The sequence below is a fragment of the Ambystoma mexicanum genome, chromosome 11 (assembly GCF_040938575.1).
Source record: "Ambystoma mexicanum isolate Mex_15411 chromosome 11, UKY_AmexF1_1, whole genome shotgun sequence".
Taxonomy (NCBI): domain Eukaryota; kingdom Metazoa; phylum Chordata; class Amphibia; order Caudata; family Ambystomatidae; genus Ambystoma; species Ambystoma mexicanum.
In genome coordinates this window covers 697,068,380-697,095,408 of record NC_090934.1, presented here as the reverse complement: position 1 = coordinate 697,095,408, position 27,029 = coordinate 697,068,380, and the positions used below count along the sequence as shown (strand labels likewise).

The 27,029-nt window shown below is 48.4% G+C and overlaps 1 protein-coding gene across 2 annotated transcripts in view; it reads right to left on the bottom strand.

Annotated features, from left to right (window-relative positions):
- EIF3M (eukaryotic translation initiation factor 3 subunit M) overlaps window positions 1-25,807 on the bottom strand; it is a 219,293-nt gene extending 193,486 nt beyond the window's left edge. The window contains exon 1 of one of the 2 annotated variants that reach the window (XM_069623566.1): window positions 25,630-25,807. In XM_069623566.1, coding sequence (XP_069479667.1) covers window positions 25,630-25,671 — 42 coding nt within the window. In that variant the 5' untranslated portion in view covers window positions 25,672-25,807. The remainder of the gene's footprint in view (window positions 1-25,629) is intronic. The other variant, XM_069623567.1, reaches the window with a different exon arrangement.
- Between the last annotated feature and the right edge of the window lie 1,222 nt (window positions 25,808-27,029).

The window sequence follows — 27,029 nt, the reverse complement described above, 5'->3', positions numbered from 1 at the left end:
CCTAGTGAACAGCCCAAAATAAAAAACAACAATTATTATGGGAAACCCACACATTAGCTAGTTCATGATAATCACTGCTCCAGAGAAACACAGAAAACTCATGATTTTATTTAAACCTTGATATACTGTCCTATATTTACACACAAGACGTGCTTCCAATTGCCGAATTTAAGTTCACAATTACCACCTCTAGGTGATAGTGAGACTTGCATCAACCCCACAATTCGTAGCTCTTTGACATTGTCCAATTGGTGATCATGTTGCCAATGTGTTGCCAACAGATATTTAGCCTGTTGGCTTGAAATGGTGTTGAGATTTTCACAAATCCTCACTTTTAATGCCCGGATCGTGCTGCCAATGTAATGTAAGCCACATATATAAATAATGCAATAAATTACGTACTTGGAGTTGGAATTAATACATTTGATAATCTTCCAAGTACCTAGATCTAACTGCATCCGTTTCGAATACATATTGGCACATGGAGCCGGCCCCTCATTTATGGAAGCCTCCTTGCCTCATTTTCAGTAGCCAATCCCCAGCCTTGTCAGTATCTCTTATAAATGATGGGCATAACAGGTTCCTCAGTGACAGAGCCATGATATATATAATGCTCGGAATACTATCAAGATGTTTCTCAAGGTCTTGGTCAAGTAATAAAATATGACAGTGTTTTTTTAGAATGCGAAGTATTAGATGACTGTTCGAATTATATTGTGTAATGAGTCTCAACGTCTTGAAGTGACCGGCCCGATCTGTCGACTTGGGTATCAACAAAGAAGATCTCTCAATCTTATTTACTTCTTGTTCAGCTTTTTCAAAGTACTGGTTTAGGGTAACCCCTCTCCAAAAATCTTCTGCGAATCTTTGCGCATTCTAATTGATAATCGCAATCGTGGCTGCAATTGCATTTGGATCTTATATATTCACCTATACCTTTGGGTATATTCATGATAAGTCATGATAACAGTCTTTCTGTAGCAGCTGGTGGCATGTAATACCGCACTGACAGCTGTATCCTTTATAAATGTTTATGTTATATGCCTAGGTGGAGTCATGCAAATGGTTAAGTCTAAGAAATCTATTCTTGTGGCACTCGATATGCGAGTGAAATTGAGCCGCCAATTATTTGAATTGAGAAAAGAAACAAACTCCAATAATTGACTTTCTGAGCCTTTCCAAATCAAAATAACATTGTCAATGTGACACCTCCAAAGGTGAATATATGGCAAAAATGCTGTGTTAACCAATGCGTAGGATTGCTCAAATTGGTGCATGTATAAATTTGCCAGGGCCAGAGCAAAACTGGCTCCCGTGCCAATTCCCACTAGTTGTTTATAGAAAACACAATTAAACAGAAAAACATTGTTATCTAGAGCAAATGCAAGTGGCTCTTTAACCATCTGTATTGGCTCTAAGTATGAAGCTGACCGTCTCTGAATATATAATCCACACTTGCTATTGCTAAATCATGCTTTATAGAGGTATATAAAGATTTTACATCCAAAGTCAACAATAAAAAATAAACAGTACCTATTTCCAATTCATTAAGTACATGTAAAATATGCATAGTATCACGTACATGTGTTGGTGTATTTTGGACTTCCTTGTTCAACAATTCATTGATATACTGGCACATGGGTTTGGTTACCCAATCTTTGCCACTCAATTAAGTCCGAGTTATTGCTTACATCAGTCTGGGTTCCACTAACCTGAAAAGCAACTGCAATAGTATATTACAATAGTAGCGTTTACCTGCCTAGAATAGCTGTGTGTCATTCTTGAAATGTGTTCTGTAGGTGTAGCTGACCTTGGTCTGCCTGGTGCATCCTAAATTAGTGTAAATAGTTCTTGCCCATCTTAGACTGTGTTCCACTGAGCTGAAAAGCAACTGTAATTGTATATTACCCTCAAATGGTCTTACTCACCAAGTACAACTGTGAGTTATCATAAATGTAGTTAGGTATGTACTGTTCCTTGAATGAGTGTTCCACTATTCAAAAAAAGTAGCCAGGTAACAGGGTTGGTCGATTATGTGATTTTGCAGAGTATCACTGCATATTTGACAGGGTCAACTACCCTTGTATTACAGAAAGTAATCTAAAAGTAATCTAAAAGTAACTTGTGGTTAGGTGTGGCCTGAACTAAATGTGTATGAAGTCACTATCAGCTGCACCTCCTCAGAGGTATTCTTCCTTTCCTCTCCTTCCCCCAGAAGCTCACTGCCTCCAGAGCCCTGGTTCTCTCGAAGATGGACTATTGTAACAGCTTCTATCTAAATCTGCCTGCCTCTACTCTCCGCCCTCTGGAACCTATCCAGAACAGGACTGCGAGACTTGTCCTTGGCTTCAAGCTCAGGGACCATATATCTCTAGGACTGAAATCTCTGCACTGGCTCCCAGTGGCTGCAAGGATTAAGTTCAAAACCCTCTGCATTGTCCAAAAGGCCTTCTGGGGCTGGGGCCGCAATACCTGCAACTTTCTCTTCCTAAAGATCTTCCTTCCCGAGCTCTTCGCTCATCTGCATCCAACTCCCTCCGGGTCAGTCGCTTCTCCAAGCAACGAGTTGGTGGTAGATCTCTCTTCGGCAGGGGCCTTCCTCTGGAACAGCCTTCCTGCCTCCCTGAAACCATCTCCGGTTCCGGAAGCACCTCAACACCTTCCTCTTTGCCTCTGCTTTCTCCCCCCTTATCCCCTGCTGAATTCCCGATAGATACTGCGCTGGTTACTTGGCCACCCTTTCAGATTCTCAGGCCCACCAGTTACCCTCCTGCACTGCCTCCCTGGCACCCCCTGCACCGGGGGACTGTTTTCTGTATCCCCAAAGTCCCCCTACCAGCAATTATATATGCAATTACCTTGCCACCAGTGGCCGTTTTTATTTATCTTATTTATTCATTTATCCCATGTACTGCACTTTCCCCTCTCCCTTCCCCTCCTCGCACTTTTCCCTTTCCCCCTCCCCTGCACTTGCGCAATCTGAATGACACCTGACCTAGTAGGATCATTGTTCTGTCTACCCTCTGTCCCCCTTCCCTTGCCTCATTGCGCCTTAACACTTGTGTATAGGCGCGTTATAAATGCCATATCATGTCATATATCATATAGTAAGGCCTTACTTCCTTCTGAACAAGCTCTATGCTTTGGTCTGTGTACTTTAAAGCAGGTGTTTTTAGAATTGTGGTTACATATAATATCATAGCAATTATTTAGCCAATATTTACCTTGGTCTACTTGTATTTAAATAAACCCTTTATTTTTACAATACATACAGGCCGATTCATGGAATTAATGTGCGCCGAAAAAACGGCGCACGCGTGCGAAAACGTGCGATTCGCAGTGAAATAGCGAAAATCGCAGTGCAAGTGCGATTATCGCACAGAAAACATCGCACATCAATTCATGGAAGCCTGTGCACGCGCAAAATGTGGGATGTGTGCTGAAAAAGTGCGCGGCGCACAGGTCATCGAACGCCATGCGATAAGGCCACAGCGAATTCGCACATAGCGCGGCGCACATAACAAAAGTAGGCGTAACACGGGGCGTCACACGCAGAATGGGGAACAACTCGTGAAAATGTGGGCGTCACGGGGGAAGTACAGGTGGCAAGTGCGCAGAACGCCCACACGCTCGCCTGCAACACGTATTCATGGAATCGAATAGGGAAAAACAGCGCACGGCCAAAGACGCGCACAGGCCCATAAATGTCCGCCACATGAAAGCAGGCGGTAGCGTCCCTGCGCAGGAAAAAAAATGTGCGCCAGAGAAGGCCCACACACGATCGGGCCTGGGGGAGCGTGTGCGTGTATTTCAGAGGTGCGCGAGAAGTTTCTCACACGCGATTGGCCTGGGCGCATGTATTCCAGGGGTGCGCGAGAAGTTTCACATGCGATTGGCCTGGGCGCGTGTATTTCAGGGTTGCGCGAGAAGTTTCACACGCGAATGGCCGGGGCGGTGTATTCCAGAGGTGCACGAGAAGTTTCACACGCGAATGGCCTGGGCGCGTGTATTTCAGGGGCTCGCGGGTGTTTACACACGCGATCAGGCCTGGGGGAGCGTGTGCGTGTATCTTAGAGGTGCGCGAGAAGTTCCACACGCGATTGGCCTGTGTACGCGATTCCATTGGACCAAAGGCCCTGACAGCGCAGGCGCGTCTGTGACGTGACACGCGCGGGCGTGTCCCTGTACCCGGGGGAATGTTACAAGACCAAAAACTGCACGTCCGAGTGTCAGCCCGCGTAATTGGAGGATAGTGCCTCAGTGCGTATACGCGGAAGTGACGTTGGACGTGTGGTGCGGTTTAAAAGGTGCGTGTAGTACGTCATTTCCTTTTACGTGCTTCCCGTGGAGAGCAAGTGGGTGAAATCTGTACTTCTTGTCGGTTCACACGCGATTTACTTCACAGCGTTTCTAGTTCGTACTCCCCGTTACCTGTGTCAGTATTTTTCTGATTTTCTCTTCGACCTGTTTCCTCAAACAGCGTTGACTTCTCCTTTTGTCCTGTCTCCTCAGACAGTGTACAATTCTTCTTTTGGCGGGGGTGTTGCCAACGCGCACACGCGCGTAATTTTCACGCTCTTTTCCCAGGCAGACGGTGAGTCGTGCACGTATTTACCAACTGTGCTAGCCCCGTGTGTAGCGTACCCCTTCAGAGGTCATTGTAGGCTGCGTGTGACACGCATACGTTCATTTTTGTGTTTCTGGGTGCCACAGCGTAGTGCAGGTTCCTTTTCCCACGCACGTGGTCTACGAGGGGTTGCGTGCACGTCATTTTCTGTTTTAGGGGTGCCTGTGCGTTGCGTGACCCGTCATCTTTCCCCAGGGGTTCCATACAGCCTTGCTAGAGCACTTGGGTACGAATTCCATCTAGTACCCTACCCCTTTGACCCCCAATTGCCCAGGACAATTGTCCACTGCAACTCCCATACGCACAACTCCATCAGTGCCATGGCTGGGAGGCGAGCAAGTGGTAAGGGTGGCAAAGGTGGCCGAGCCTCAAGAGGTGGGCGTGGGGGCGCGGTAGGGGACGTGGCCAGGATTTGCAGACTCCCCCTAGCCCCCCACGTGTGGAGGACCAGTCAGGGACACACATCTCCCCCCCTTGGTTCAGGGAAACGTGGCTGACACCATCCCTGCTCAGCCCTTGTGGACCGGCCCGTTGTGGCACCTGACCTAGCACAGGGTGACTCCCAGGCTGACTTCCAGGTCGCCAAGTCTAGGCCACGGGTGGCGGCGCAAGTGTAACGCTCACCTGATTCCCACGGAGGCGCCGGTCTTGGCAGGATGGTGTCTGTGACTCGAAAAGTGAAGTGCAGGACTCGATTGGCTTCCGGGGCTGAGCCTCTTCGCACTGTGTGTCTAACTCGAAGAGTGAGATATCTGCAGGTGAAAGAATATGGGGTTAATGATCTGGGGTTGTCGGGTATCTCTCTCCCTTTCCCTTCCTCGCTTTTCCGTGGAGCCCCAAGGTCAACGTGCTCACCTTAGATAGGTGAATGCTGGACTCTCCATCTGCGTCTGGTGCAGGGTGCCGTTGCCAGTTCCTTCACTGGGTGAAACGTAGGCCTCTTGACATCAGAGGATTGCTACCGTCGTTAACTGCACGAACGGTGAGTTTCCGGACACCTTTTAAGTCCTTACAGTCTTTAGGTGCGTGGGCACGTTAATGTGGAACAGGGCTCTGTATAATGCTTTTTCTATTTGTCTTGCAGGGCTCTTGAGGTAGAAGATGGTGTGAAGAAAGCCGAAGTTCGAGCCAGAGTCTTGGAATGACGCGCTTGGAAATGCGTAAGTAAATGCCGGTTGCCTGCTTTTCAAAAGCTCTCTAACTGTCTCTTTTCCCTTGCAGTTATGAGTTCGGGTGTTGAAGAGACGTTGGAAACGCCGGAGTATTTGCAGGCGCCCTATTGTGGCGGGCGCGATGGCGCGTAAGTAAAATACCTGTCTAATGTCTCTTCTTTTGTCTTTCAGGTGCAGGATTGCAGCGTTGAAGAAAACCGGAATTCCCGGAGTGCCGGTAAGTAATTCCACACAGGAATAACTATGCTTTTGTCTTCACAGGCGGAGGAGCAGCGTGAAGAGATGGTAGCTGCCGATGGATCAGGTGAGGAAAGCGCTGCGCGTTAAGGTCGCCGTGCTAACCTGTTGTTTCTTGTCTTTGCAGGTGCTACTGAAGGCTGGATACAGGAATGGTAAGCGTTTGTTCTTGCAGGTTCAGGATCGGAAAGAAGAAAACTGGAACAGACACGGTGAACGTTCTGCTGCAGATGCAGAATAACGCGAAGCACGTTTCATCAATCGGGTGTGGTTTAAATAGGCTTGGAGTGATTAGAAGTCTTCCTCCACGGCCTCGCCTAGGTAAGAAAAGAGTTCCTGTTCCAGAAGAGTTCCAGTGTTGTATCCAGGGAGTGGAGCATGCCCCACCCAGGTAAGAAAGTAGTCCCGGCTCACAGAGGATTCCTATGTGGCTGGTAAGTAAGCAGCATGGTCTGCTGCAGGTAAGTCCACCCAAGCATCTTCATACAAATTATGAGCCCGGCGCTTCCAGTGCCGGGACCAGTGACTTTGATGAGCCCGGCGCTTCCAGTGCCGGGACCAGTGACTTTGATGAGCCTGGTGCCACCAGCGCCTGGACAAGGTCCAAAAGGTCCCAGTGGGGACCGGCTGGTGCCTAGGATGAAGGTTAGGGGCCTGCTTCCAAGGACGTTGGGCTGGTCCTAGCTCCTTGGAAGCAGTGATCATGACAGCAAGCCAGTGTCACCAGGCCACGTGGTACAGGGGCAGCCATGTCATCTGCTGCCCCAAGTAGGCAGGGTGGGGAGGCTGCAGGGGCAGCTGCAGCTCCGTCCACCCCAGCTCTGACTCCCCCAGCAAGGACAGTGTTGGTCCCGGTACATCAGACTGAGGTTCCCCCTGCCATCATCACACTTCAGCTAATGCCTGCAGAAAGTCATGTGGTCAGTGTGCCATCGCACACTACTACTACACAGTCCACCGGTGCTCCTGCCTCTAGTGTCCAGAGCGGCGTAGGGCACTCCGGATCCCCACCACCCACAAAAAGAAAGAGGAAGAGTGCTCGTCCAGTACAGGCTGATGACCCCGACACGGCTACACGGTCCGGCACGCCAAGGAAGCCTAGCTTCAATGATGCCGAACTGGATGCACTTGTGCAGTATGTGTCCAAACATGAGGCCGAAATGTTGGTCACTTCAGGGTGTAGGATTACACCTGCTCGACGTCAGGCACACTGGCAGTCCATCGCGGACAGCATAAGTGCCCTTTGGTTTATGAGGCGCACAGCTGTTGAGTGCTACAAGCGCTGGAACGACCTTGAGCGTAGGGCAAAGAAAAAGCTGGCCTCAAGTCATGCCGCAACTCTGGTGACTGGAGGTGGGTCTCCACAAGAGGACATAGAACTCACTCTACATGAGCATGTTGCTGGGACCTACGTCACAGAGGAGCAGATCCAAGGTGTGGGAGAACTGCCAGATTATGAGGCATTGTCCGGTGAGTGCACATGCATGTGTGTGTGATCCATGTGTATGTTGTTTGTGGGAGGGGTTCTGGTTGAGTGCCAGGTCAGGGTATGTGTGCCTGAGTGTTTCGGCCCACCCATGTGCTTCATCCAATGCATTCGGCGCCCCGGGATTTGGGTATTACAGTATCCCTTCTGGCCACAGTAGGCGTTTTGCACTACATCGCGCCAGTTGCCCTTGAAGTGGCATCTTGCTACAACATTGTTCCGTATTTAGCTGTGTTCATTCAGGCTGATTGTAGGAATTCACCTGGTTCTACTGCACATCACTCTGCCCTATTGTCACATATATGACATGCCTATGGTACATGCCATCTGTGTGATGGCATGTGTCATGTATGTGTATTGGACATGCCACTCACAGGCCAATGTGTGATGGCACTGCTAGCCAGCATGCAGCTGATGTGTTGCTCTCCCATCTTGGTGTCATCAGTGTCTGACATTTTCCTCCCCTTCCAACTCATGGACAGTGCATGCATGGGAAGGTTATAGTCATGTGGGACATGTGTAAATCAAATACTGGTAGTGTAGCTTGTCTGGCCTAATAGCGTGCCATGGTGCTAATGCCTGTTTCCATTTTTTGTCTTTCATGTTTTTGCAGAGGATGACGCACCTGATGCTGTTGAGGGAGAGGAGATGGTGCAGGCCCAGGAGGGATCTGAAGCACGACCAGGCACCAGTGGGGGACGAAGTTTGGTGGTGGGGGAGAACCCTCTCTTGCTGCAGGCCATACTGTCCAGGGGTGTCCCTGGCTGCACCTCCCAAGAACTCTTTTTCAGGTGTTGATTCGGATGAGGCCTATGTGGATTCGCAGGTATGTGTTCATGGAAGGGATACTGTTCTGTCCGACCCACCTGCACCAGGGGTAGAGCCCACTATGGGGATGTCAGTGTTGGTAGGTGCGCCTGTGGTGGTTACGGATGCAGGGCCACACTCCGCAACATCTGATCCTGTTCCTGGGCCAGCAGTTCAGAGGGGAAATGCAGTCCTGCAGCCTCAGGCAGTGCCGACACAGCAAGGCGCAGTTCGCCTTGCCCCAGACAGGTGTGGTGCCCGCCAACGCGGTGGCTGTCCGCCACCAGGCAATACTGCATGGGAGCAATCCATTTACGGTATGGCCAACCAACAGGCAGCATCATCAGAAATGATTGCTCAAGCCATGGAGAGGGTGGCCACTTCCATTGTCCACCCAGAAAGGCAGATGGAGCTACTACAGCAGGCAACAGACTCCATTTGCCAATCAGTCAGGGAGGACATGTTGGCGTTCAACAGGGACAGACAGGCGGCCCTGGACAATCTGAGGGAATCAATTTCTATAGATGCCCAGGGACAGAGGGAAGCCCCGAGGGGAGAGGTCCGGCACCTCAGGCAGACTCTTGTGGACCTTGAGGCTTCCACTGTCACCAGGAAATAGCTGCTGGAGCGCGTCACCCGTACGCTCTCAGCAGAGATGCAGGCAACTCGGGCGGAGGTCCGGGCAACACGTTGGGTGTTGCATGGGGATCTCCGCACCATATCCCTCCAGAACGAGGCCTCCCAGACCCGCATGCTTGCTGCCATGGAGGACCAAACTAGGGCTTTGAGTGGGCTGCTTCCCATAGCACCACCACCTCCTGTGGCAGCAGCAGCAGAGGTTGAGGAGAGCGAATCCAGCAGTGAATCTCCCACTATTTAGTAGCCGTGCAGGCCATGAGCCCATGGAGGTGTTTTTTTTTCTCGCAACATTCACGCATGTGGCTGTTGGTGGGCACCCTGTCCTCGGACCTCCTGGGTGGCCTCCCCCACCCCCCTGGCCCACACATGGCCATTTTTGATTTTTGGTTGCAGTGTGTTGCCTTGTGTGGCTCCCGTGGGCATCCACTGTATTCCTGCTGGGCACATGCAGGCTTGTCCTGAGTTTGGGTTAGATGCTTGGGTTCGTGAGACACACACCCCTCCTGCTTCCCGTTTCCATGGGCTTGCAAAGGGTGTGCCCAAGTGACAGTGAATTACACAGTGACGCTGGACTCCCATGAGCTGTGTGGGCAGTCTGTAGTCAATACTGTGTATACATTCCTAGTGCATATTGTTGTTGTATTGTGCACTGCATGGTGTATTGATGTGTGCTTGTGCATCCATGTCTCCCTCCTAATTTGCAGGTTCATTCCTCATGTCTTCACAAGGCCGTCCACTTTGGAGATGGAGCTCATGTTGTGAGCAGTGGACTTCCAGATGTGCGTGGCAACATCACTGTACAGTTGGAGGTGGTGGATGTGCTGGCATTCTCATGTTGTAAGACTACGTATCCTTTGCCTTAGTACTGTCATGTTTATGCTATGTCGATTGTTTAAGTATTTGGTCATGTGTGTTGTTGTTTCCACATTTATGTGGGCATATTGTGGGTGGCAAGTTTCCATTAGGGACGCTGTACTTTGTGACACATGTCATGTTTGGGGGATGACTTTGTTTGCTCTCACATGGCATGTCATGCCATGGTGTGTTGGGTGGCGGTGCTGGGGAGGGGTTGGGTGACATGGCACTGTTGTCATGTGTCTTGCGAGGGGGTAATGATTTTAGCAGCATAGAAGTATGTCTTTTGAACACAGCATTGGTGGTGTTTGTGTAGGTAGGGAAGCACACAATGGAACACTTTCAGATGTACACTCTCAGGCTGGTATGGTTGTGACAGTTGACTGTCCATTGACACATCATAATTGTCAGTTACAATCATCATTGATTGTTAGCTGGTATGTGCCAGGGCTGTGTGCACTCCACAGGGGTGTGATTTTATGTGAAGTAATTAGCCACGAGCTGCCTCACCCCGTGCCCTTTCCCCTCCCATGCGCAGTGGGCATGCATGTGGTTGGGGATGTGGGGGCACCACCATGTCCACGGCCAGGCCCCGGCGTGTTGCAACGTTGTGCAGGACACATGCTGCCACTATGATCCTGCACACTACTGGGGGAGCGTATAACAGCTGCCCGCCAGAACGGTCAAGGGAGCGGAAGCGTGACTTGAGCACTCCGAATGTGCGCTCCACGATGCCCCGGGTTGCAATGTGGGCTGTGTTGTATCTTACCTGGGGTGGCGTGGTGGGGTTCCGAATTGGCGTCATCATGTGGCTGCTGAGAGGGTAGGCACTGTCCCCTGGGAAGGCGGTGATGGGTATCAGTGGGGTTGTGACATTACTCAGTATCTGACATGCATGCATGCGCAGTGGCATTTATACTCGCCGAGCAGCCATGTATCGCCATGCCGCCCAGCTTCTATGTCCCGGTTTAGGGTAGACATTCTGTAGATGAAACTGTCGTGGGTGGAGCCTGGATAGTTGGCGTATACTGAGGTGATTATTCCCTTGGCATCACATACTACCTGGGCGTTGATGGAATGCCAGTGCTTGCGGTTTCTATAGATGTGCTCAGTTGCCCTGGGGGGACGTAGAGCCACATGGGTGCAATCAATGGCACCTAGCACTTTATTGTGCCAACCTGTAGAAATCCTGGGCAACAGCCTGCCTTTCTGCAGGTGTTCTGGGCAGGTATATGTGCCTGCGGACTGATGGGCGTGCAGTGATGATGGCCAAGACCTGGTGTAGGCAGCGTGACTGCGTGGCCTGTGACACCCCCCCCACTATGGCACTTGTCCGCTGAAATGATCCAGTGGCCACAAGTGGAGTACATTGAGGACCTTCTCCAGGGGGCTGTGTGCTTGGGAGCACAGGGTCGTTGATGTGAGGTCATCCTCCCACTCACTGACCAGGTCGAGTATTATGTGAGGTGGAAACCTGTACCTCCCATACACATGGTCATCAGGCATCCCAAAAAGGCTGGTTCTGGGTGTAAAAATTCTGGCCCGGACTATCCTCCTCCTCCTCCTGCGGTATCGCACGGCCACTGCTGCTAGGAACGGTATGTTCATCCTGGCATCTGAGCTGGTTTGTTGTTTGCGTGCACTTTTATGCTGTGCGGGTGGACGTACGCCTACTTCCTGCTGGCGTACGTGTTTCCGGATTGGCCACGTTCGTTTCCATGAATACGTGTTGTAGGCGAGCGTGTAAAACTTCCCGCGCAGCCCTGGAATACCTGCACCCAGCCCAATCGCGTGTGGAACTTCTCACGCACCCCTGAAATACACGTACCCCGCTCCCCCATGCCCGATCGCATGTAAAACCACCCGCGAGCCCCTGAAATACACGTACCCCGCTCCCCCAGGCCCGATCGCGTGTGGAACTTCTCGCGCACCTCTGAAATACACGCACACGCTCCCCCAGGCCCGATCACGTGTGGAACTTCTCGCGCACCCCTGAAATACACGCACACGCTCCCCCAGGCCAGATCGTGTCTGAAACTTCTAGCGCACGCGTGTTCCCGAAACCCGTAATAAGCGTTCCCCGCTTTGCGTTTGCTGTTTGCCAGTCCGGTAAACTGGTACAGGGTTGGCACGGCCCTTTGCGATGGTTTTGCGATCTTGATGGCTTTTCCTTGCGCAAGGGCGTTCTTGGGGGCGTAACTGGCGCTGCTGCAGGGTCGCTGCGCCACTCTGCGCCACGTCTGCTTTTGGAGGCGAGAATCCATGAATACGCTGTGCGTGGAAATTGATTTTATCGCACGCGGCTGGCGCAGACATTCGCACGGGCACGCTGTGCGCCAGCCGCGTGCGACACTTTTGTGAGGAATTCCATGAATTGGCCTGATAGTGTTTCAGTGTTTCTTTGGACCATGTGTGCACTACAATTTCTTTGTACCGATTCTATAGCCCTCTCTCCCTCCTACTATAAGTCTGGCTGCTCCCTCTATGCTACCATATAGCCAGGTGGTACGGTCTCATACTAAAGGTGGAGTCTTATAATGTCTCAGTTGAATGGTTTTACTAAGCCCTTAGTTGGACTTCAGAAAAACTGTCCTAACACCCCTCTGCCTATAGAAGTGTCTGGCCCTCGGAGTTTGAGGTATCTGAGCGAAGGGCTCAAGAAGAAAGGTATTATGGAAGATAAAGTTGGATGTAGTGTGGGCCCCCGCCCCAGAAAGCCGTGTGGACGATGAAAAGGGTTTTGAACGTGATCCTTGCCGCCACCAGGAGCCAGTGTAGAAATGTCAGGGCTGGAGAGATACGGTCCCTGGGTTTGAGGCCAAGGTATCGCAGTCCTGTTCTGGATTAGTTGAAGAGGGCAGCGAGTAGAGGAAGGCAGATTGAGAAAGAGGATGTTGCAGTAGTCCAGCCTAGATAGAGTCAGGGCTCTGGAGAGAGTGAGCTTCTAGGGGAAAAGTGAGAAAAAGAAAAAATACCTCTGAGGAGGTACAGCTGGTAGTGGGCCATCTTGGCAAGGTCTGTTATATGAGGAGAGAAGGAGAGAGTGGAGTCGTAGAGGGCACCATGTTTTTTGCCTCACAGTAAGGCAAGGGAAGAGGTCAGAAGGAGGGAAAGCAGGAGCAGTGGTCCTACTGAGAAGAATCTGTGTCTTACTGGAATTAAACCAGAGATCATGGGAGGCGCACCAATCCTGAATCGCAGATACATTCGGGGAGGGAGAGAAAGGGAAAGAGAAAGAGGATGTTCTGAGTTTTAGTGGTGAAGTGAGAAGCCAGAGCCGTACATAAGTCCTGGGAGGGAACAGGAGAGGTGGAAACTGCAGAAGTATTGGCCAGCTTCTTGCAGATTTTAAAGACCGAGAGTCTGTATTGCCTTTAGGGCAGGGGGAAAGCCAGTTTGTAAGTCCTCACTTCCCCATAGCCACCCTGCACTTGGGTTTCAAGGCGGCGAGGTCAGAATCATACCAAGAGTTGCACTTGGAGGTAGGCTTCAGACAGATTCTCATGACAGGGGCAATGATATCCAGAGTTTTTGAGATGGAAAGATGAAGGTTAGAGAGGGCTCTATAAGAGTGCGAGTCAGTTGCAGGCTTAGGAGCCGAAAAAGTAGCAGCAAAGGCATCCACTGACACACGCTTCATGGGCTGAATGACCGAGAAGGTAGGTGGCAGTACTTAGTCTGAGGGACAGAGCGTTTAAGGTGAGAGGAGAACAGAAAGTGGTCAGTCCAAGAGAGAAGAGTGGTGAGAGGGTTAAAGAAGGAGATGTCTGAAGAGATAAGAACATCCAGGGTGCGACCGGCAGAGTGTGTCAGACCAGAGGGGAGAATGGAAAAAGTGTTGCAAAGGTTGCGGAAGGACCCAGAGGGAGGATTAGAAGCATCCAGAAGGATGTTGAGGCAATCAAGGAGGAGATGTTGAGAGGTGGAGGCAAGGCGCAAAGAGGTGAGGTCAGCCCACTCAGAGGAAGACCTAGCCAGGTGGCCTGTAGATGGTGGCCACAGTCCGAGAGAGGCAAGGAGAGATAGAGAGCCTGCAGACCAGGCATACAAAAGGAGTAGTAGGCCTGCGTAGGAATGACAGAAGCAGGCACCCACTTCGGAAAGATCAGGGCTGCTCCACCTCCAGGTCAGTTGGTTCTGGGTTCGGAGAGGTTCTTGTAGCCATCAGGGAGAACAGTGTTAAACCTTGTGACAGAGCTGGCTGTGAACCATGTCTCAGTGAGAGCAAGGACATCCAGGTCAAGTTCTTCGAGGAGGTGGTAGATGTCAGGGGAGTGTTTGACAGCAGAGCAAGAGTAGCAATGTGGAGCAGGCGGCCACATTTAAAAGACTTCCCAGGTGGGGTACATGATTGAGGTACACCCAGCGGAGGAGGTGCCCCCCCCCTCCGAGAGTCGGCAGGGGTTGTAGCAGGAAGTGGCATAGTAGCCAGAGAGGAGGAGGAAGTTGCCAGAGGAGCCGAGAGGTGCGAGGAGTAGCAGGAGAAGGAAGGAAGTTGAGAAGACACGGGAGAAACACCCATCGAAAAGGAGATGGGGATGAGGGCCCTGGACCAAGAACATGCAATTTAAATAGACATTAATGATGATCTTGGAGGAGTGGAAGGAGGCCAAGAGGGCCTTGCACCGAGTGCCACCATTAATGGGAAAATTGCAGAGTGTGATGAAGGTGCCGAGAATAGTTGGTCCCACTATTCCAATGGGTTGAAGCGTCTTCACATACCTTCTAGGAGATTTTTAATGGTGAAGGAGATCCCAAAGAAATAGTTTCAGACAATGGAGCTCAGTTTACCTCACTTGAATTTCAATTGTTCTTAAATGATAGGGCAATTGAACATATAACTACATCACTCTACCATCCCATGGCCAACAGTCTTGTGGAAAGAATGACCAAATTTGCAAAAAGAGTAATCCAACTGGCTGTAGCCAACTCACTTCCATGGAGAGATACTCTTAAGGAAGCCCTTTGTACATATAGAACGACTCTGCATTCCACCAAAGACGTAGAGGCTTTTACAATGATGCGTGGTAGAGTAGCATCCAACTGTTTGAGACCCGCATGATGTTCATGGACACTAATAACGGACATTTTGACATTAAACAAGTTATAAGAAGGGTGAAAGAGAAACAAGCACAGTACAAGAAATATTACGATTGGAGAAATGGAGTGAAGGAGAACATAATTAGAAGTAGAGACTGGGTCTGTGTTAAAGAGCCCAACAAAACGTTAAAGGAGAATCCAGGTTCAGGTCACCACAAAGAGTACAGAGTTGTTCTGGAAAATCAGTTGTGTCGGAGGATGGACAAAAGTGGTCATGCGATGATGTTGTAAGAGTGGAAAGGGATTCCAATATACCAAGTACAGTACCAGTAAGTCAAGGACTCATATTCCAAGTACCAGTGAGTCAAATATTCCAGTGCCTACTGATCATACAAATGGGAGAATACAGGACAGCAGTTCTGACAGAAGAGTCAATGAAGCAGGAAGTAGCAATGATGTTTCAGGAGGTGTATTATCCAAGAGAAACCGCAGGATGATCCAGAACTTTAACAATGACTAGATTTATTATTGAGAAGCGTTCGTATACTCAGGAACACAGATGTATCCTTTTTACATTAGTAATGTGCTGTTCTTCTGTTATTTGTTTTATTATGTTTCATTTTGTTTTCATCATTGGTTATATTCTTCTTCATAATATAAGGCAGGGGGATGTTGTAGGTATTCTTTATGTTCCAATAGTTACGTATGGTTCTATGTACGAATGTAGCTATTCCAGAACTATTGAGAGTGAAGATGCCAGGTAGTAATATGTACGCCCCGGGGGCTCTTCCAATAAACCTATCAAAGTATACACCTCAGTGAATTACTACAGTGCCTGGTCCCAAAGGATAGGGTTATTTAGCTCAGAAGGGAGCAACCTTCCAAATGCCTAGATTGGAGTGGGGAGCGGATGGAAAAGTAAGGCCTTGGGTGAATGGCAGCTAATTAGAGACCTAAAGGAGTGTCAAGGATTTCATCAGGGAGACCCCCGGAAAGTGGAAAACCTCCAAGAGACCCCCCATCCAGATTTCCAGAAGGGACTTTGAGGTCAATTGACCTCACGGATGCTGACTTTGTAACCGTATCGTCTATGGTCATAGAAAATCTCAGATTTGCTGAAGGGGTGTGATGGTTTCGACCATCTGCACAGGGAGTGTGCGCTCGCCTGGACTTTTTTTTTTTTAGGAAATGGATTGATGAGATATCATCCTCCGAAAATGTGTGGGGCTAATCCGCACACATTTTCTAATGCTCGCCACACAACACACACATAGTCCAGTGTACTCTGGGGTACATAGCCTACAGGCACAGTCCTCCCTGTCACTTTTGAAAGGTGACAGCGAGGGGGGCACGAAAACATCCAGAGATGGGCAACACCTCCTCCTCCCATGGCCAGCCTAATTAAATATCAAAGTTTCCATAGAACCACCCTGTTCTATTGGCTACATTCTGTGTGTTGGCGATGCATACTGATGAGAGTGAATTGCAGCAGGCCTGTAAATAGGCCTGGTCACAGAACTTAACAATGGGCAGAATAACTAACACCTCTTTGATATGCAATGTGTCACCTTGAAGCTAGCTCCCACCCCTCTGTATGAAGGACATGTGACAGAGTGCTCAGTTAACAAGAGTGACACTTTGATCTACAACAGACAGGAAGATGGGTGTGATTTAGCAGTACATGCCACCTCTTACCTTTCCTGTTGCAAAGCACTCTGGTCCTGACCTCACTATTAATAGAAGATGGTTGGTGGGGACCCCAGATTGGTTCCTTAAGGTAGGCTTAGACTGCACTAATCACTGCGGTCCATTTGGCTTTAAAAAAAGAGGGCTGAGCCCCTCAGGAGATCTGAAGGCTTCACCAGAAGCAGGAAAGAACTCCTCAGCATTGGACACTGGCTGAAGTTACAGTCTACCATACAGCTTCCACCAATGAAGGAAGGCCAGGATTTCCAAGAGGGAAGTAAGATCCCTCCCCTAAACATCTCCCATTGAACAGAGGGAGATACCGGATTCAGAGGACCAGTCCAGCAGCTCCAGAACCAGTACCCAGCCAGCACATAGCGTGCCCTGCTAGGTTCTGCCAGCAAACTTCCTAGGTGGGAAGTGCAAGAGAGTCTCTCAACAAAGGACAAGGCCGCTGCCTGCAAACACTCTCCTCATCTTTGGGCCTTCCACCTTGAAAGGACGCCACAAGCCCTGCGAAGCTAGGAGTGCCACACAAGTATCAACCAGCGTCCATCTTTTTAAAGGACATTTTCAACACAGTCAAGCCCTCGAACCGCGACCGACTGCACCACCGACTGTCACGCTGCAATCACTAAAGCCGTCTGAGGCACCTCGACCAGCGTTCCAGATCCGCCAACCAGCACAGACACGATTCTTGACCCCGAGCCGCCGTGTAGGCCAGCCTGCAGCCATCGGTCCAGCCTCACTTGCCGAACTGCCTGCCGCCCGATACCCGCAACTGTCTCCCGCCTTGAACTCTGTTGCAGGAACTGCAAAGCGTCCTGGAACTCACGATGCGGTTGAGCATCAAGAACATCTCAAGCACCAGGTACTTTGTGGTTCTGTCCCGCTGGTCCTTCTCCGAAGGCCCCTAGTGACATTTACTACCCCTTGCTCCCTTGGTGCTGAAACTAAATAACCTTGAATTGCTTTACTGACTTTACTGACTACCCTCCTGTCAGTATCCAGAGTGCATCCCTTTCCTTTATGAAACTGTTTGTCCTCGTGTTCCTTTACAGTGTGGGTTGTATTTTGTAGTGTGCTAGAACTGTCTGTTGTAATAATAATAAAGCAGATATTTTTATATCACCTTGAATGGACAGTTCCTTGTATCATTGGGTAAAAATTGTATTTTTGCTATGTTGCAACTAACCAAAGATCCACGACCTTGCAGAGATAAGACTGCTGTTCCGTCTACCTTACCTAAATTGGACACATAGGTTTATAATTGACTTGTTTTACAATCTGTTCAGATCCCTTCTGGTGTACTAGAGGTATGGAGCCGATTGATGGTTTAGAAACTGATATTCATCCCTGAACCACTGGTGCCCCGGAAGTTGATTTGTCACAAGGGGCAGATCATTTTTTTCAGTTCCAGGTTTTATCCTTTGGTCTCTACTTGGGCCAAGGGTATTCCCAACGGTTCTAGCTGCAATTGAAGAGATGTTATATGTCCAGGGCATCTGTCTCCAACCTTACCTGGACAATTAACTAATCCATGCCACCTCTTCATTTCTTCGTCCCTTGCATACAGGAAGCAGATTAATGTCCTCTCCCTGCAGGAGAAATTCAGCTGGGAACTGAATCTGCACAAGTCCCTTCAGTTCCCATCCAGGAAGTAAGAGTTTATTGGAGGGCCCACCAGTAACGGAGGATAGCACAGAGGCAACGTGCCGGTCTTGGAAGCAAGACCACACAGAGCAACAGAAGTTCGAATCCCAGATCTCCGCTTAGAAACCAAACTCGGGTACGGCATTAGGCATGTTATAAAAAAAACAATTAAATAAAATAAATGACAGGGAGAGAGGAATGGGGTCGTTATCTCCTCACAGGGCCACTAAACTGCAGAGCAGGCTCTCAGATTTCTTGAAGATGGTTGATGCCCCAGTCCACAAATGGCTTACAGACTACGGGGACATAGCCGCATACGTTTTTTGTAGTTCCATGAGCCAGGCACCACCTGAAACCTCTAGTACCCCCCCTCCAGTGGCGTCGCTAGGGGGAGGGGTGCTGGGGGGCCAGTGCCCCCTCTGAAATCATGTGCAGGGGGCCCACCTCAGCTCTCAGTTGGGCTGCGCACCGAGTCCTGCACCTTGCTGATTTTTCCGAGGGTTTTGTCCGCTTATGTAAAAACAGTTAAGTTCCCCCTGCAGCTAAGACCATCCCCTCCCATCAGAATGGGGCGCAGGAAACTGCTAATGGTGGGCCATTAGCCACTCAATGGTTTGGTGCCTGCATTCTGATGGGAGGGGAGGTGCCGTGGGGAGTGTGCATGCATTGTAGGCAGCTTTGCCTCTCTGCAGGTGAATAAGTGTCCTCGTCACATAAGAGTTCCCACTCTCTGACAGGCGCCACTATGCCATTATAAAAAGCGCTTAAAATGCCCCAATGTCAGCACAGCACTGACAGCAGCCAGCACGTCGCTACTTGCATTTTGCCTGCCAGCCTTGAGGGATCTAGCTTCTCTTCACACAGACCGTCAGTCCCCAGAGGATCGAGGATCCAGCCTGCAGCCTTACTCCCGCCTGCCCTGTCCTGTTCAGCATCAAAAGGTAAGGACTGGAACTGTTTGTTGTGTAGCCATGTATAACGTATTTAATCCCAGCGCAAGGCCTAGATATACTTTTGCAAAGTGTGCATTGATTGTGCAGTTAACAAACGGTCCTGCGCTGCTGTTGGTGTGCGCACAGTAATGATTCACAATGTTTGCTATACTATTAAGGCACCCGATAGTCCAATGATAAATAATAACGCGCAATTCGGCAAAGGATGAAAGGCTGAGCGTTACATCCAGATCCCTGCAGCAGGCACATGAACACACCAAGCTATTTTGCAACCTCCTTCTGCTCCGGGAGTCTCTTTTCCAGACCGCACTTTGGGCACACAGTGGCAACGAGTCGGTACCCGAGTCATTCATGCATTTATTCATTCACTATGTTTTGCATAGGCAGCTTTTTTTGGTTGTTGGGGCGCACTTTAACCGGGCCCCGTTTCATTTTGCGATCTTCTCTATCTTTTGGGGGTGACATTCCCGTGTCAGAGCTTTGGGGCTCATTCAATCACCCTGAGGCGATTTATGTGGAGCCTTGGGACTGCTGTCTCAGCCACCACTGTGGTTGGTGTCCGGGAGACTGTTCCCACTTCAGGGAGACCTGGGAGCAATGCCTGGAGGGAAATGGTTGGTGGAGGTGGGCACTGCACCCACTCCGTTATCACCTGCCGTGTATGGCGTCGCTGCTTTCACGGGAGTGTCACGGTATCATGCAGCAGGCTGCTTCGTGCAAAGCTGTTTATCCGAAGGTTGCTTCACGGGCATGCATGCCTGCAGTGCTGACTCAGTCTGCCATCCTTGCAAGAGTGATGCCATCGCTGCCACTTACAATGGCAATCATTATTTATAGGTCAGTGGTTTGTGCTATACAAAAAGGTCATCCTCAATTAATATTGTTTTCAAAGTAATGCAGGATATTTTTGTGGGCTGTTTAATTGGGTTTGAAAGTGAGCTTTTGCCGTAAGAAGTTGAGTGGATTTTCTTTTAAAAAGCTTCCACAGGATGGGAAATGTGCAGGAAGGCCCCGCCCTCGGTGGGCTAGGCAAAATGTTTTTGTGACACTTATTTGCCCATAATGTACATTACCACAAGGTGATCAGATAAGCGAGAGATGCCAGTTGGTGGCACAGAGGTCCCCGAACTGCGCCCTATGCATGTTGGCTGTGGGTGTACACCCTATCTTACACACTGCATGCCCACAAGGCGAAGTCCCTGTAGCCAGTGAGTATTGGAAGCACCCAGCTAACCTCTCCACTCTGCGTTCACTAGGGTAGCACGTCAGTAGGACAGAGTACTCCTGAACCCCACTGCATGCCCACAGGGCTAAGTCCCTGTAACCAGTGAGTAGTGGAAGCACCCAGCTAACCTCTCCACTTTGCATTCACTGGGTTAGCATGTCAGTAGGTCTGAGTACTCCTGAACCCCACAGGGCTAGGTCCCTGTAGCCAGTGAGTAGTGGAAGCACCCAGCTAACCCCTCTACTCGCTTGCAGAAGTAACCTATCAGACTAACCACGCGTGCTACATAGGTCTAGAGATCTGTTAAGTGATTTAGGCAGCATTCCCATCCCCTCTGAAACACTCCCTTGCGCACCCTCTTCTAAAGAAACCCTCAGCTGGCCCTTCCTGCCCTGCTAACTACCGGACAATCTCTATCACTCCTTTCCTGGGAAAACTTGGAAAAGCTGGCTACCTCCCAGCTTAACCTTCACACTAAATCTGTTGGTTGTCTCCATCACCATCAGTCTGGCTTCAGAGCTGCCAGAATCTCTGCACTGGCTCCCAGTGGCTGTGAGGATTAAGTTCAAAACCCTCTGCCTTGTCCACAAAGCATTCTGCGGCCTGGGGCCTCAAAACCTTCAACTCTCTCTTCCTAAATATCTTCCTTCTCGAGCTCTTTGCTCATCCGCCTCCAACTACCTCAGGGTCAGTCGCTTCTCCAAGCACCGAGTTGGTAGTAGACCTCTTTCTTCAGCTGGGGCCTCCCTCTGGAAAAGCCTCCCTGCCCCCCTGAAACTTGAGGAGAACCATCTCCGGTTCTGTTAGCACCTCAAGACCTTACTCTTTGCTTCTGCTGCCTCTCCTCTCCCCTGCTGAACTCCTGACTGAAACTACACCGGTCACCTGGCTACCCTCTGATCTTGGGCCCAGGTCCGCTCCCCCGCCAGCAGCACACCTGCACTGCCTCCTAGGCAACACTTGCACTTGGGGGCTGTTTCTGTATCCCTACAGTCCCCACCAGCTCGACACCTGATGTCTGCACTTACCCCTGCACTTGCCACTAGCAGGCCGCACTTTTTACCTATTATTACCCCTTTGTTCCCCCTCCCTTGCCTCGTCGCTACTGAAACACTTGTGTATAGGTGCGTTATAAATGCCATATCATATAATAGATAATTTCACACATGTCTGAGTAAAGTAAGCAGAACATTTTAGAATTAATTGCCCAATTCCAACATTTTTTTCCTTACCATTGATTGTTCAACCTCCTAGAGCTATACATTTCAAGGAGGGAGGCAAAAAAAGCAGCATGGGAGGCTTTTTATCATCCGTGCTTTAAAACGTGATTACCGGTGAGTGAGACACATATGCTGGCTACCTTGAACAAATAAAACATCTCTTTAGTGAGACAACAACCCCAAAAATGGATATCCGGTCCTATTATTCCCGTACGACAGTGAAGCATCAAACAGATAATACTGTAAAGGAGCGGCAACAAGGCAAGAGGCAGCTGAATGACTCTTCCGTGGAAGAGGATCAAGTGTTTCAAAGACATGATGTGGAATATAGTAACCCTACGAGTGCTCAGGCTTCCACGGAAGGTGTTGAACCCTCGTCATCGACCTCAGAGAGAAGTAATGGCCGTTGATGCTGTCAAGGGAAGGGCACCACCAGGTCCCAATGATATCAGCCAGTGTGCTAGTGAAGGCCCTCGACAGCCTGTCTTAAAAACATATCCTTAAACAAAACTGGATCATGCCTTAGATCATTCTGTTCACACTGGTTTCCGGTATACACATGGCTAGAATACTCCATGTCCCAGGATGCAGCATACTGTTTTCTGTGCCAATTTTTTTCTATATCCAAATCTCTTCATGGAGAACTTAAACATTTAAAACTTTTATCAGTGTAGGCTTCAGCAACTGAAAAAATGCATTGGAAAACGGCAAAAGAATATTGCAGCATAAGAAGTCTGCTTCCCATAAGGAAGGCTATGTGAGATGGGAAGATTTCAAAGAAATATAAAAGATGATCCATCAATCATGAAAGGTCTCAGTGATGCATATACCAGAGAGGTGGAAATCGACATTACATTGAAACAATTGCTCAAGTATTACTGTTAACTGGCAAAATTAAATTGTCCAAAAGGGAGCATTGCTGCAACTCTGGTGACATCAATCACGGAAACGTGAGAGAAATAATGTGTTTACTTGCTGAAAGAGACGGCATTGTAAAAAAGAAACTATGGGCCCAAAAATGCACACTATTTACATCCGCCGATTCAAAATGAACTTCTGTCAATGATGGCAGCTCTCGTTAGAGAGGGCATTGCTAAAAGCCTTCAAGGAAGCTCATTTTCTATTCTTGCTGACGAGACTAAAGATCTCAGCAAAACCGAACAGCTGTCTGTTGTTGTGAAATACTTCCACAATAATTCTGTCCATGAAAGATTCCTGAAATTCTACAAAGCAGATAGCCTTGATGCAGAATCATGCTATGTCCCTCATCATTGGGCACTGATAAAAATGAATGTGTTGGGCAAGGGTATGAGGGAGCCTCAGTGATGAGTGGTCGACTTAATGGTGTGCAAGCACAGGTTCAAAAAGAGGTGCCCTCTTCACTTTATGTTCATTGTATGAATCACCGGCTTCATTTAGTCATTGTTGATATGGTTAAAAACGTATATGTAGCAACTGAATTTTTTGTGAAATTGGAGAAGCTTTATGTGTTTTGCAGTACATCTGTTGTTCACCCTGTTTTTGTAAGTGTTCAAACAGAAATGTCAAAACAGGTCATACAGTTAAAACACTTAAGTGATACAAGGTGGACATGCCAATATTCTGCCTGTAAAGCTGCCCTCCATACACTTTAGCCTCTTCTGGAAACCCTCACACTAGTGGCAGAAGGGAGACATACAGAAAGAGCAATAGAAGCAAATGCCATTCGGCAGTTCATTGACTTCAGTTTCATTCTAACACTTGTGCTTTTTGAAAATATATTACAAAGGACTGAGACACTATCATATATGTTACAGCAAGCAGATCTTGATTTGGCCTCAGCTGTTGTTCTTGTAAGCACAGTCATAGAAGAACTTGAGGAAGTGCGTAATCAAGACATGGGTGCAACTATAAAAAAAATCTCTGGGACGAAGCAGTCCAGCTGAGCTTTAAGTGTGGCATAGCAGCATCTACAAATGATGAGACTGAACCACCTCGCAAAAAGCGTGATTGTCGACTGCCTTTCCACTTAAGAAATAGTGCCATAATGGAGACTGTGGGACAGCGACCAAGACTGCGCACAAAATAGAATTTCACTAAACATTTTGTGTATGTATTTCTTGACCGGATAATCTCAGAACTAAAATCACGCTTTTCAAAAGATTCTTAGGTATACAGGCACTAAATCCCAGATCGAATTCTTTTCTCAGTTTGCAGAAATTCTCACAAATGGCCACATTCTACTCCTGTGATCTGGATAACTTGCAAACAGAACTAAAGCAGGCACTGGTAACCCTAGCAAGGAAGAAAGCATCTGATGCCATTAAGGTGAACACAAATCTGGAGTTCACAAACTTTCTGGAGCCTTATTCTGTTCCATTCTTTGAACTGTACCGACTGTGTAAAATTGCTTGCATTTTCCCAGTGATAGCGCTTCATGTGAAAGAAGCTTTTCTGTGCTCAAGATAATAAAGTCGTATCTGCGCACAACAATGACAGAGGAAAGACTGTCAGATATTGCCACACTGGCAATTGAGTCCAGGCTTGCTGGCCAAATAAGCATGGACATTGTAATCGACAGGTTTGCATCTTTCCACAGAAATTCACATTTGAATCTTTATGTAAACAGTTTTCTGCAATTTGAGACCACAAACAGGCATGTTCATTTTCAGCCCTAGCTTTAAGATTTTTGGCTTTCATGTTAAGTTACATGTTGCAATCGAGGTAGGAAAAACATTTGACAATAAAATGATTTATAAAAAATAAAAAAATCTAGTCTTCTAAATTAGGCCAGTTCTGCATTGTATGTGCTCAGGAGCAGTACTTTCAAGTACTTTCAGCAGCGATACTAAAGCTTACACATTGGGTACTTCGCAGCTCTATGGAGGCACTATTGTAGGGGATTTTACACTCTACTTTGTATATGATGCATCTGCTGCAAGGCTACACATTGTACATGGTGACTTACCAGACATGTTTTTATATTCTGGAACATCGGAACCCAATGCTGTGCACTGCATGTACTCCTCAGCCAATATTAAAACTAGTGTCATTTCTACTGACCTACGATTCATGGCATATGGCTTATAGTTGATGCCCTGGCTTCAAAAGTATTACAATTTTGCCCCGGGCCACTTTGGACTACTTCGCCTGCGTCAGTTTGTCAAAAGCATATACATTGGCCTTTATAGGCAGCCCCCCCTACTTTTGTCTGTGGCCCCCTCTGTGCCCCCCCCTAAATTTGATTCCTGGAGACGCCACTGCCCCCCCCCCTTCTATCCCACTGGGATTCTGCCTCTGGAATACTCCAGAAAGATTAGGGTGACTGTTACATCCAACTGGGGACAGTAAGGTGAGAGACTTTGGAGCGCTCCAACTATGCTGCTACTGTGGGCAATAACCACCTATGACGAGCTTCCGCTCCTGGCCAATATTGCTAAGCATCCTGCTCATGGATATATATATTTTTGTGTGTGAACACAATAACTTTTGGGCTAAAACTACATGTCAAATCCGTGGACTCCCACACACCAAAAATGTTTTTTTTTTACCATTTTTTTTTTTATTGATATAGCTCATGTCATGCATTTTGTTTACATCATGTAACATGGTATAAAGAAAATCATGAGCGACAAAATAAGTTGTACATGATACATAATCTGAAGACTATATATTAAGTTAATAATTGACATGCATATATACGAATAATTAGAAACACAAGGACTATAAATAACGAATAACCGAATTAAAAAGGATACGGAACTATCCCACATGCTGAAAAGTCTGCATATCGTGCCATAACAGGGATCTGCACAATACATCTCTTCTGCTAGAGCTAACCATTAAGGGGCAGGATAGAAACAGTGGCGTAGCTCCTCTGCTAGACCTAACCATTAAGGGGCAACAGTGGCGTAGCTCCTCTGCTAGAGCTAACCATTAAACAGTGGCGAACGAACTACCAGATCCTATAGACATGGTTGCAGATGGGAAGGCAATAATCGCGAGCCTTCATCCTGAGAATCACCAGTCATTCTCAGGCGATACCCTCACCTGGTCCTCCTCTGTCACATCAATAAAAGCCGGGACACTCATATTGCAGCCGCTGGTCTAGCCACTCTGGAGCACGCCGCCACTGCAAACTAAGGAAAGCGGAAAAGAAAGCGGCTATGGAAAGCAACAACACTTCCGGGTCACAGCATTAGTCCATTGCCTGCTTCTTCGATCGTTGACATAATCGCTTATGGCGTGCTTACAGTGGGAAATGTATTATTCTGTAAGTGTTTTCCTACAAAGCATGTTTATGAATCTTGCCATTATTATTATATCGTACTTAATATGCCTACACTTTCGTAGTTAATATTATTTTTTTTATTATTTGTCAAATAAATGAGTAATTAAAAAATCTTCGACAATTTAAAAAATCACCCGAAAATAAGCAACGGCATATATACAAGCAGTTCAAATGGGCACCTAGTTTTCACTACAAATGGACACCTAGTTTAGTTTCAACAGCACACAGGGATTTTGCGAATGTCATTTGCTTTGACCGTCCGCGAATAGTGCGACTTTTACGTGAATAGTATTTGGGCGGCCATCTTGGAGCTGAAAAGATTTCCACACGAACCAATGACAAGTGTTGGAAAATCCATGTATTGTTAGCGAGTTTGGACTTTTTTCTACCCAAAGAGTCTATTATAATATTTGGAGGTCACTTGTGTAGTTGTTGTCTGCGTTTTCCAAGAAATGTACACCGTACATTCGGGCTTCTTCACTGTGAAGAAAACCAAACGCCGGTTTCTCGACGGCACGTGGACTGGCCGGGCCCCCTCCTGGGCATTTATTCATGCTCAATAATCTAGGCATAAGCACCACGTTCCTTTTCCTCATCGCAGTACTGATGAGGAATACCAAAACGGACACACGTGTGCTGTATAGGGTTGCCAACTCTTTGATAGTCTTTCGGGGACACGTGCCCACAAGGCGGCGATGACGTCACAACGTCCTTCAACTTTGGCCCGGCCCTTTTTTAATTTACATGTTTTTAATGGCTCTTAATTCCTGGCTTAATTGAAATACAAATGGTTTGTCCTTGGGAGGTGATGGTCACGTTTTTTAACTGCAAACATGACCATCACGACCTCAGGAACAAAGCATTATTTGAATTAAGCCAGGTGTCAGAGCTACAGCTCGACTTGTAGGCTCAAAAAGAACCAGGGCTGTAGAGCCGCCTGGAGAAAGGAAGTAGCAGGCGGCAGCGCCATGCTGTGTAAAGTGGCCACTTCAGTTTGCAGAGTGGCTGTGCTGGAGGCTGGTTGTCCCGACATAAGCCACTCTGCAAACTGCGGGACCGAGTCCCTAATTGTGGGACAATCCCGGGAAATCCGGGACAGTTGGCCACCCTAGTGCTGTAACACCCCCATCACCAACTGTATTGAAGGATTACTGGTCAC